Source organism: Podarcis tiliguerta (assembly GCF_965153285.1).
Source record: "Podarcis tiliguerta genome assembly, chromosome: 11".
Taxonomy (NCBI): Eukaryota; Metazoa; Chordata; class Lepidosauria; order Squamata; family Lacertidae; genus Podarcis; species Podarcis tiliguerta.
In genome coordinates this window covers 10,765,674-10,777,573 of record NC_139544.1, presented here as the reverse complement: position 1 = coordinate 10,777,573, position 11,900 = coordinate 10,765,674, and the positions used below count along the sequence as shown (strand labels likewise).

The following is an 11,900-nucleotide window of genomic DNA, read 5'->3' as shown; positions in this document are numbered from 1 at the left end:
TCTATTTATCCCATTTCTCAGCTCCCTTGGACTGCTTACTTTAATGCTTTTTCTCAGCCAGAAGGGTTTCTTTATTAATACCACTGTAATGCTATATCAACTAGAATCCATGAATTCTGATCCATGAGGCATCCAATGAGGTTGCAGTTCCCTTGGGTTTGAAGGGAAATCTATGGCCCAAGTTAAAACTTTGCTGCGCTAATGGGAATTTTGAAATATTTTGTTGTCCCTGCCCCAAACACAGAATGTAAAGTAGAAAAATATAGTCATTTAACTGTAAGTTTCCTCCTTGCTCTGTAACCATTTTGCTGGTTCGACAGTGACCTTATCTGAATTCAGCCTAATAGAAATAAAGAAAATTGAAGTAGCTATATAGGCAAATTGAGCAGTCCCATGGTACATTAACAGAATCATATTTGGAAACTTCTAAAGTGGGATTACATGACAATATATGGGTAGCTGCATAAGTTATCAGAGTTTTAACTTTGTATAATGTAACTTAATTAAAACCATTCTTCTGTAATCTCATTTTCCAAGAATTGGGAATATTTGGGTCAATGGTTAACTCCTACAAAGAGAGAAACCTCAACCCTGCTTCGAAGTTGTATTGTATTTATGTTTATATTTAAAAGAACTAAATAATCAAAACATGCTCACCTAAAGCAGTTTACATAAATGCCAAAACACGGCTATGTGCTCACCCCAAAAGCCTGCCCCCCATATATTTGTTGACTGAAAATGGCTTCTAATTGATTAGGGGAATTATTTTCGCATGCACAGAAGTTCTATCAAAACAAATGAACTACCAGTTTCACAATGGGCATAATTTATCATTAACACCTCTTTCCAGCAGCCACAAAGACTTAATTCAGATCTTTTAAAAGACCCGCAGACTTAGTATGTATAAAAAAAATAATCAGGCCAAACCTATGCTCACAGTTCACAAGAGGCCCAAAATCTTCCCAACTACAGGCAGTGACTGTCACAGCCTCACCTTCACTGTATTCAGATGTTCTATATTGGTTAGATTGGAGCAGAATGAACCCAAGTTGTTGTTTAGTCGTTTAGTTGTGTCCGACTCTTCATGACCCCATGGACCAGAGCACTCCACGCACTCCTGTCTTCCACTACTTCCCGCAGTTTGGTCAAACTCATGCTGGTAGCTTCGAGAACACCATCCAACATTCTCATCCTCTGTCGTCCCCTTCTCCTTGTGCCCTCCATCTTTCCCAACATCAGGGTGTTTTCCAGGGAGTCTTCTCTTCTCCTAAGGTAGCCAAAGTATTGGAGCCTCAGCTTCAGGATCTGTCCTTCCAGTGAGCACTCAGCGTACGGTTTTTCCGTACGCTCTCGTTTCCTTCACAGTGTCCCATTGTGCCAGAAGCTACTGTTAGGTCCATCATGAGACGTCCGCAGCTTCCAATCACAGATACCAGCAGCATTCAAGCAAGCATACCTGCCTTATTATCGCTCCCTAGCATCCCACTGCCAGAGGATTGTCTCCTTCCATTCACCACTTTGCCTCCTCCAAGTGAAAGAAATCTGGGCAGTGCTGAATGTCACATCCATTGCCAGGTGTGTCCTGCTGAAAATAGAAAGGGCTTTCCCCTTGGCCTGCCTGTATATCCACTCAGTTGCCAAGTGCTTTTGTGACATCACAAGAAACCCACAGCCAATGGCAACAGGTGGGGAGGCATTGTCTTCATTGCTTTGAGCCTCACAATGGCAAGTAAACCTATCAGTGATTGTGTGCTTGTTTACTCGGGATGTGGGTGGCACTGTGGTCTAAACCACTGAGCCTCTTGGGCTTCCCAATAAGAAGATTGGTGGTTCGAATCCCTGCAATGGAGTGAGCTCCCATTGCTTTGTCCCAGCTCCTGCCAACCTAGCAGTTCGAAATCATACCAGTGCAAGTAGATAAATAGGTACTGCTGCGGCGAGAAGGTAAATGGTGTTTCCGTGTGCTCTGGTTTACATCACGGTGTTCTGTTGTGCCGTAAGCAGTTTAGTCATGCCGGCCACATGACCCAAAAAGCTGTCCGTGGACAAACACCGGTTCCCTCGGCCTGAAAGTGAGATGAGCACTACAACCCCATAGTCGCCTTTGCCTGGACTTAACCATCCTGGGGTCCTTTACCTTTTCCTTATATAACAGTGATGGGTGAGGCCAGAGACAAAGGTGGACAGAACAGTAGAGCAGGCCACATTTTAGCCTCACAGGAGTCAGAGATCACCCACCCCACAAACCGCAAATGTATCCATCCATTCATGCAATAATCCCAGTTCAAGGACAATTTCTAGCTAGGCAGTTGCACTCAAAAAGAGTCCAGAGCAGGGTTGGGCAACTGCCACTAAGGCCGAGCTGAAGTGCCCCTTCTAAATTTGCAATTTGGGACACTTTTTTTGAATTCCTTTCTGCAGCGGGAGAAAGTTATTGCTCCATTTACTGGGAATGTCATTCTCTGTCCTTGTGCTGGACTCCATTTTTTAAAGAAACAAAGCCACCCCAAGCGTTTGCTCCTACTGATGGCCTCAATCCTGAAGCTATATAAATGTAAGTAAAAAATTAAGAATCAGGGCCTCACAGCTTCATCACTCTGGGTGATTCCTGGAATATTTCACAGAAAGTGAATAATACACTGTATTCAATACAGAATTGGATGGTTGGGAAGGACACTGGAGGTCATCTGCTGCAAACTCCTGCTAGTTGTGAGGTCTGTAGGTTGTTTTGTTTCCTGACATTTTATCTGTTTGATTAGGCATAACAAAAAATACATAGTTTTTGTCGTGGGCGCATCAAAGTTTTGTTGGTGTCAGTACCCAGATGGAATTGGCTAATGTTCCCAGATGCTAGTTGTATCAATTTGGCGTCTGTAATAATGAAAGCAAAATTAAGCATTTGGTTTTTTTAGTTTGCAGCATAAATGTAATAAGTGAGATTCTTTCTTTCACCATCTAATCCTACACGTTCCAACGTTTTATGTGTTTATCCCATTTGACTGACTGCGCCATGTGGCAGTTGCTGTGGAAGATTCCAAAGTCACTGAATCAGCTTTTCCATTGCGGAACAAACATTTCCGGAAGCGTAACCATCTGAAAAAAGATTCATCACAGACTCATTCTTGCATATTTGGACTTGAATGATTGAATAGATGCATTTATGTATTTGAGTAGAACTAAAAGCAAACAGGAGTGAAATGAAACGAAATAAGCAACACAAATATCATTCCTCTATTAACAAATCTAACACTTACTGGTTCTTAGGAGCGCACTGTGGTTCCATCTGTACGCCTCAAGCCTTTTCAGGGTTTCAGCCTCGAAATATGATTCTTGCTGCCGTTAAAGCCATTCTTTTTCTTTATAACTAGGCATTCTAGAAATTCAGAATGCATCCAGTTGTTTACTAGCTTATAAAAATGATGTGGGGCATACTCATCCCTCCAGTAAAGACATTAAAGGTAAAAGGTAAAGGACCCCCAGCAGTTAAGTCCAGTCGCAGATGACTGTGGGGTTGCTGTGCTCATTTCGCTTTACAGGCCAAGGGAGCCGGCGTTGTCCACAGACAGTTTTTCCAGGTCATGTGGCCAGCATAACGAAGCCGCTTCTGGTGCAGTGGAACACTGAAGCCAGAGCAGCGCATGGAAACACCATTTACCTTCCCACCAGAGTGGTACCTATTTATCTACTTGCAATTTTTGGCGTGCTTTCAAACTGCTAGGTTGGCAGGAGCTGGGACTGAGCAACTGGAGCTCACCCCGTCACGGGGATTCGAACCGCCCGCCTTCTGATTGGCAAGCCCAAGGCTCAATGGTTTAGACCACAGTTTTTCAGAGGCAGACTTGAATGTGGACTCCAGAGCTCTCAAAGGTGGACTTTTAAAACCTCCCTAAGCCAACTAAGCCAGGATTGCCAGCGTGGTATCTTTGGGTGCTATAATGGCCCTGGTGGACTTCCCCTGGTGGCTGTGGAGTATTTGAGCTCTCCTTCCATTCACTGTTCCCTTGAGAGTAGTGGTGAACATGGCTACCTTAGAAAAGTATGTAGATCCAAAGGAGGAAGGTAGAAAAGCTGAGGAGAGTTCAATAAAAATTTTGTTTCTCCTTTTTCCACATAGAGTTTAGCCACTGAGTGCAGTGGGCATAGTTCCATCCCTACTGCACCCAGTGGCCAGACACCCATTGCCTTTATAGTTGACACTCACAATAATGGGTTTTACTTGTACATTGAATATGAAGATGGAGATCCATCACACAAAAGGGATCTTGAGTGGACCAGGATCACACCTCTCTATGTGTAAATATTGATACATACTTAAAGCCTCTTCGTATGTTGGCACAATGCGCAGCCAACATGTGTGTGTTAGGGGGAGCATGGTATGCACATTAGCATTTGAGTGATTCCCCATTAATGCATGTGGGGAGTTGGAAGGATTTGGGAGGAAATAAAAGTTCGTCTGGTGAAGCTTTTTGAAGCATTGTTAAGAAAAGTGTCACCTGATTTATTGATTTATTTGTTTATTTTACTCAAAATGATCATTATTGTAAATGTAACTGGACTTTTACCCCATTAGCAGCTCTGAGAAAGAAAGATGTTCTACTAATATAGGTTCTTGTCCATGGGTAGGCAAACTAAGGCCCTGGGGCCGGATCTGGCCCAATCGCCTTCTAAATCTGGCCTGCGGACGGTCCCGGAATCAGTGTGTTTTTACATGAGTAGAATGTGTCCTTTTATTTAAAATGCATCTCTGCATTATTTGTGGGGCACAGGAATTCGTTCTTTTTCTTCTTCTTCAAAATATAGTCCGTGTCCCCAAGGTCTGAGGGACAGTGGACCGGCCCCCTGCAGAAAAAGTTTGCTGACCCCTGTTCATGTCCCTCTTCCTGGTGACGATGATGCATCTTCAAAATGCTGCTCAGCTGCAGAGCTCTCAAAGTGACAATTGTAGCATGACTCCCCTGTAGTCCTCCATATGTTATTGGACTCCCAGCTCTCATCAGCTCATCCAGAATGGCCAGTGATCAAAGGAGATAGGAGATGTAGCCCAATAACATGGGTATAATCCCACATACCAAGGTGTTCAGGTCTGGCCAGTCTCCATGGGAAGGCGCTATGTAGTTGTGAGCCATTGAGAACATCTTTCTACAACTATAACACGTTTACTAGTTAACATGTTAATCTTATTGAATAGCACGAGGGAATCTAGGGGAAGGAGTAATTTCTAAGGCAGGCATAGGCAAACTCGGCCCTCCAGATGTTTTGAGACTACAATTCCCATCATCCCTGACCACTCGTCCTGTTAGCTAGAGATGATGGGAATTGTAGTCCCAAAACAACTGCAGGGTCAAATTTGCCTATGCCTGTTCTAAGGCCTTTTGTGTATAAGGTTTCTGGGACTTTATGGGTCAAAACTTTGAACCAACACCTTAATTTTTCCTGGATGGAAGGCAGTATGAAGCCACCACAGATGCTGGAGACGCTGAAGCTTGTGAACAGTTGGCAAGAGCAACCCCAGAAGGAGCTCATTTCAGTAGTCTAGACTCTAGTTTATGGGTGATGGTTACCAGCCTTTTTTCTGATGAAAATGGATTACAGCCTTCTCACCAGATGGTGCATACAATTGCCAAGTACACATTTAAACCATCCTTTCTGTAGCAGCAGCCAAATTTGGTAGTGTAGTATTCACATCTGAGACATGAATAGGGCTATTTCAGCTCTGTTCTGAATCTGTATATGCAGCTCCCAGTTCACATTATTTTACCATGCTGTACTGACACGGCACTTGCCAAAAAGCACAGCGGGTTTTATAGTTCTTTGTAATGATGCCAGTGGACTGTCCCATTGATGCATGGTGTTGCCCATTGTTTCACACAATGTCCCCCTGTAAGGTATTCACACAATTCCTGTTTGAGCAAGGATGTCTTCCAAAGATAAAAACAGTACTGTTTCACTGGCATCTCATCTAGTTATTTCACACATGCACTAATCAGGGCAAGCATTCGCACATCTGGCTAGTGATGTGTAAATTGTATTTTTTTATTACCCAAGAGGATGGCTCCAGATCTAAGTAAGAAGCAAGGGTTGGTTGTTATTGCTGTTGTCTAATTTGCAAGGTTGCATTTGAATACGCCCTTTCATGTGCGGCAGGTGTCTTTTAATCAAAGAGGAGGCGTTTCTGACCTTGCGGTAGAATTTTGCATCCAGAAATTGACACCAAGTCCAGAGACAAGGCTCTCCTTGTGCAAGAGGCTTGGTTTACAGAAAAGTACAATAATTCATTATTCTACCTTTTTTAAAAAGTAATTCCAGATTGCACCCTAGGGACACCTGGACCCGTTGGCAGAAGTGGCCTGAAATAGTGTGTCCATTATGCAAGCTGGAGCCCTTATCATTGTGTGCAAAGTTTAGGAAGTCATAGAAACTGTGAGGTCATCAACATGCAATTTACTCAAATGGGAATAAATAATTTGTTGATATTAAATGTACTTACTTACAGCAAAACCATTCTTGCAACATAAAAGCAAAGTGTGCAATACAAGAACAAGCACTCGGTAGAAAACGTATTGCAACATTTTGCTTGGCCCTATATTATTCAACAAACATAAGCAATCAAAGATTCTGGGCTTTGTTCAGCATCCATATATGCTCTCCAGCAACTCCTTGATGGAAGTGTCCTTCATCCCCATTTAGACCCATGTGCTCAGTTATAGAGCCATGATTAAGTAATACTTTGACAATGTTGCATTTCTGGTGGAAGTGCGGTAGCTCAGTGATAGAGCTTGGCATGTGGTTCAATCCCCAGCAACCTCAAATATGGCTGAGAATGCATCCCATCATAAAACATGGAGAGTTTTTCTCATTCAGTATAGACGATACTGAGCTGGATGGATCAATGGTCTACCTTAGTACTGGACAGTTCCTGTGTCCTAACGGCAACAGTTATTAACAAAGATTTGTCCATTTGCATGTTGGCAGGTAGGATTAGCAACCCAAATTGTGTCATTGGATCCAGACAGTTCAAGGATCAATCCACAGAATTAATAGTGAAAAGATCTTATGCCATGACTGAGGAAGTCCTCTTCTTAATCCGATATAGAGCTATTGCCATTTAGATCAAACTGTACTTTGATCTAAATGTAAAGGCAAAGGAAGGCTCCTCTAGATGGTTAAGTCCAGTCAAAGGTGACTATGGGGTTGTGGCGCTCATCTTGCTTTCAGGCTGAGGGAGCCAGCATTTGTCCACAGACATCTTTCCACTTCTGGCACAACGGATCACTATGGCAGAAACCAGAGCACACGGAAATGCCGTTTACCTTCCTGCCACAGTGGTACCTTGCACCGGTGTGCTTTTGAACTGCTAGGTTGGCAGCACTGGGACAGAGCAACGCGAGCTCACTCCATCATGGGAATTTGAACCACCAACCTTCCAATCAGCAAGCCAAAGAGGCTCAGTGATTTAGATCACAGCACCACCCACGTCCCCCGATCTAAATGTAGATCTGGTCCGTGATTTGACTCAGCATAAGGCAGATACCTTAGGGGACGCGGGTGGCGCTGTGGGTAAAAGCCTCAGCGCCTAGGGCTTGCCGATCGAAAGGTCGGCGGTTCGAATCCCCGCGGCGGGGTGCGCTCCCGTCGTTCGGTCCCAGCGCCTGCCAACCTAGCAGTTCGAAAGCACTCCCGGGTGCAAGTAGATAAATAGGGACCGCTTACTAGCGGGAAGGTAAACGGCGTTTCCGTGTGCGGCTCTGGCTCGCCAGAGCAGCGATGTCACGCTGGCCACGTGACCCGGAAGTGTCTCCGGACAGCGCTGGCCCCCGGCCTCTTGAGTGAGATGGGCGCACAACCCTAGAGTCTGTCAAGACTGGCCCGTACGGGCAGGGGTACCTTTACCTTTACCTTTTTAAGGCAGATACCAAGTTCTCACTGGAAGGAAGATCCTGAAGCTGAGGCTCCAATACTTCCTCCTTACTTTGGCCACCTCATGAGAAGAGAAGACTCCCTGGAAAAGACCCTGATGTTGGGAAAGATGGAGGGCACAAGGAGAAGGGGACGACAGAGGACGAGATGGTTGAACAGGGTTCTCAAAGCTACCAACATGAGTTTGACCAAACTGTGGGAGGCAGTGGAAGACAGGAGTGCCGGGCGTGCTCTGGTCCATGGGGTCATGAAGAGTCAGACACAACTAAACAACAACAACAAGGCAGAGACATAAGATTTCATGCCAAGCTTATGAGATATGCAAAAATGTTGTAAGCAAAAATGAAGTCTGTCCACCCCTTGAAAATACACACACACTGCTTGCTGCCCAGAAATGAGTGCAATGAGCCTGTTCCTGTTCCAAACAGGATGTCCTCATTGTCATGGATGTTTTGTGTTTATGGTCAGCAACAGAGGTGGATTTGTGTGAAAAAATGAGCAAATATTTAATCCCCAGAGTCACGGAGAAGTTAGCATTGTTGCAAAGGAAGGGTGATGATAACTCACCAGGAAAAGCTGGGCAAATAGTTCCACAGGAAGAAAGAGCCAAACTTGTATATTGGTTGAAAGTAGGCCACAATTTTATTGCACATTCTGCAATAACTAGTGCGGGGGGGGGGGGGAGTAAGAGGCTGTTATTAGTCTAACTTGCAGGGCAGCTGGCCTGGTTCTATATGCCTCTTTCTGCACCCTGCCCATACAGCTCACACCTGAGCTTCAAGTGAGCTCCTTGTAGAGATGCTATCAGACAAGTGCAGTTTCCAAACCTGAGCAGTTGCCCAACTTCTGCAAGGTGCCTATCAAATATTTTGGACTTCAGCTTCCATCTTCTCTGACCTTTGGCCTTCCTGGCTTAAGTTGATGGGAGTTAAGAGTCCAACAACATCTAAGAAGCACCAAGTTGGAGGAGGCTGGAATGCAGATGGATGTGCGACTCAGTTGAAAAACAAATATTCATTCCCTGTGGCAAATCATGGCATTAGAAATACATTCTAGGCTAATATAGCAGAAAGTAATGCAACGTGTTTGTTCATGCAGCAGTCTGGTATTTGGAGAAATGATGAATCCCGTTGTTAAATCTAGCTATAACAATTGTGCATTGTGTCATATTTTCCTCAAGTTCTGCCAGGGAACTGCCATCAGTGCCGGAGGGAGAGAGCAAACTCCAGAGGGATTCCGGAGAGCGTCCCGGGATTGGGAGAGGCAGCCCATCTTCTGGGGAAGAGAATCAGCGTAGCACCAGTGGAGAAGGGGGGCAGATGGGGGAAGCGGCGAGGCGGTCCCATGACTCCTTGCCGGGGACCAGCGGGGAGAGTAGGGGTCCTCCGCTGCCTACGCCCTCCTTGTGCAGAAGGCTTTCGCGCAGAGAGAGTAGGAGAAGACTAGGCGTCAAAGAGCTTCTTTGCTGGAAGAAGTTTAAGAAACGCCCACTGACGGATTCTGCCAGCGATTGAGACAGCCATGGGTGAGTGGCTGTCCGGACAGAAAAGGTTCACTCAGGCAATCCAGCCAGGTGTTTGCACCGGCTTACGCACGAGAAACCCCTAGAACCATTACAAGTTCCTACAATTTTGTGTTGAGCATTCAACGTGCCACAGAAGGAGAATAGAGATGGTATCTTTTGCTGGAATGCTTTTCTAATCCTAGAGGGGATGTACGCTGCTTAGTGCATGAATAGGTCTGCTGGTGTTCAGTAAGGCAAAAGAACTCTAGAGAGAACTTGCATTAGTACTTTTCTTTATAGACAAGTCAGTAGCTGTCATATGGACACTTAAACAGAATGGTTCTGGCATTAAGAGCTGAAGAAAATCTATACTAAGTAGTTGCTTTTCTGCTTTGGCAATTTGGAATTGTCACTGATACTGCAATTTAATCAGTTTCATTAAACATAAGAAGGAACTTTTGAAAACCCTCAGAAGTCTTGCTTCACAACAGCTTTGCTTCAATCGCACTTCAATATCTTTTTATAATATCTGGTGCCAGACGCATCAATTGATGTCTGCACTGTTTCACTTCATTGGCTCTATCCATATGGGAAATCCCTGTAATCCAAGAGTGAAATCATCTATGGCTTTATTTAAAAGACGGCTTCCTCTTAGATGTCACTGTAGGAAATATTTGCCAAGTCAAAATGTATATAAATGCATATAGAAAGACTGTGTATGCTAGAGGTGCCATTGTCCTTTGTGCTGGTCTAGCTTTCATTTTGTTTAATGTGTGTATTGTATCTAAAAAAAATAGTGTTTCTGGTTTTCATATTTCAAGCGTAATATAGTTATGCTGGAATCGTAGAACATGAAACTTGCTTCTAAGTCATATATTTAGGATCAAGGTATTAAGACAAAAAATCATAACCCATTCATAAGCACATATTTTTGCAACACATAAGAAATATGCATTTAATTCTGTGTGTGTGTGTGTGTGTGCACGCGCACGTGTGTGCTAGATAGAGATATAGATCATAGGAACCAAATCCTAGGAGTTGAGCTCCTTTTGTCTTCCCCCATAAAATTTTTGAGGGAGCCGCCCTCCCCCCAAGTTGATGGGTATTACCATTCAAATGGTCTATGTGCACTGTATCATCTGATTGATTATGTGGGGAGTGGCTTACCTGCCTCCCATATTTTATTCAAGTTGGCACCCCGATATAAAGATAAAGAAAGATGATATCTATCTATATCTATCTATCTATCATCTATCTATCTATCTATCTATCTATCTATTTATCTATCTATCATCATGTGGATATGCTTACCACCAAGAACTTTGTCCATGTGGGCACTGCTGCACATCCACAAATGCCCAATTCTGCAGGTCAACCTATTGACCATATAAGTCTCACTGACTCCCGAATGTGATGTGTAATGTTCCACTGACTTGCAATGATCTACATGGCAAGAATGAAGAATGAAGTGCTGCTGGCCATGTTAATGCAGGGCTTGAAACAGTTTTAGCTGAAACTAATTTGTAAGCAGTTAAATAAGATTCATAGTCATGGTCTGAGTAGCACAAAAAATAATGGGTTTTTGTGTTTTTTTAAGTACCTATCATGTAAGTCAAGGGTAGTCAACACAGTGCCGGAGCGGACTTGGTAATGTTATGTAATATGGCACCCTGTGCGAGATCAACATTTGATGCCCCCAAATGGATTTTCTCGATTATGGATCTTCTCAACTTTGTGCCTCCTCAGCTCTGCGTCCTTTTGGGGCGGAACTGCAAAGGTGTATATTGGTTAATTGCAGCACCCTAAATCTAGTGCTGGTATTGTCTTCCAAATGTTGTGGAACTAGAATTCCCATCATCCCTGACCAATGATCTTATTGACTGGTGCTGATTGGGCCTACCCCTCCTGTAAGGGATCAACAGTTGCAAATAGTTAGCAAAAAGTCAATAGAATCTACAAATCAATCATAAGGGGGGGAAATCAATAACTGTAACTGATTAAGAGAGAGATTCTACTTCATCTTCTTTCTTTTAGTCATTATTTTTATCTTCAGTATTAAGAAATATATATGGAGTGATGGGTCTGAATTTACATCAAAATGAAATCAGATCAAAAGCCATCAAAAAGGAAAAGGAAAAAGGAAATCAGTTGGTTAGGGAGTTCAAATTGCAGAAGTTGTTTGTTAGAAGGAACTGAAACCTCGAGGGAAACAAGGTTAGCACTCAAGATGGCCTCAAAACACTTGAGCACTGATGTGAAAAATAAAAAGGAATAAAGATGAATGCTATACTCTCTCCCATGCTACCAATATGACTCATGCTATAGATCTTCTTAGAATGGACCACAGTAGAAAGATGATTAACCAATACAAACCTTTGCTGTTAAAGGTTTTGTTTCTATATTTACTCTTCTAGCCAATTCAATTCCATGGGTGGTATTCAACTTCGTTTTGCTCAGAGGAGACTCATTGAAATGAATG

General features: G+C 43.5%; 1 protein-coding gene across 5 annotated transcripts in view; it reads left to right on the top strand.

The window, feature by feature from the left end:
* CNTNAP4 (contactin associated protein family member 4) overlaps nt 1–11,900 on the top strand; it is a 277,455-nt gene that overhangs the window by 72,067 nt on the left and 193,488 nt on the right. Inside the window, exon 1 of one of the 5 annotated variants that reach the window (XM_083403661.1) lies at nt 2,519–2,554. The exons of the other annotated variants lie outside the window; for them this stretch is intronic. Within the exon in view, the coding sequence (XP_083259787.1) occupies nt 2,527–2,554 (28 nt within the window). The 5' untranslated portion in view covers nt 2,519–2,526. Of the gene's footprint in view, nt 1–2,518; nt 2,555–11,900 lie in introns of those variants that run through there. 5 annotated transcript variants of the gene reach the window in all.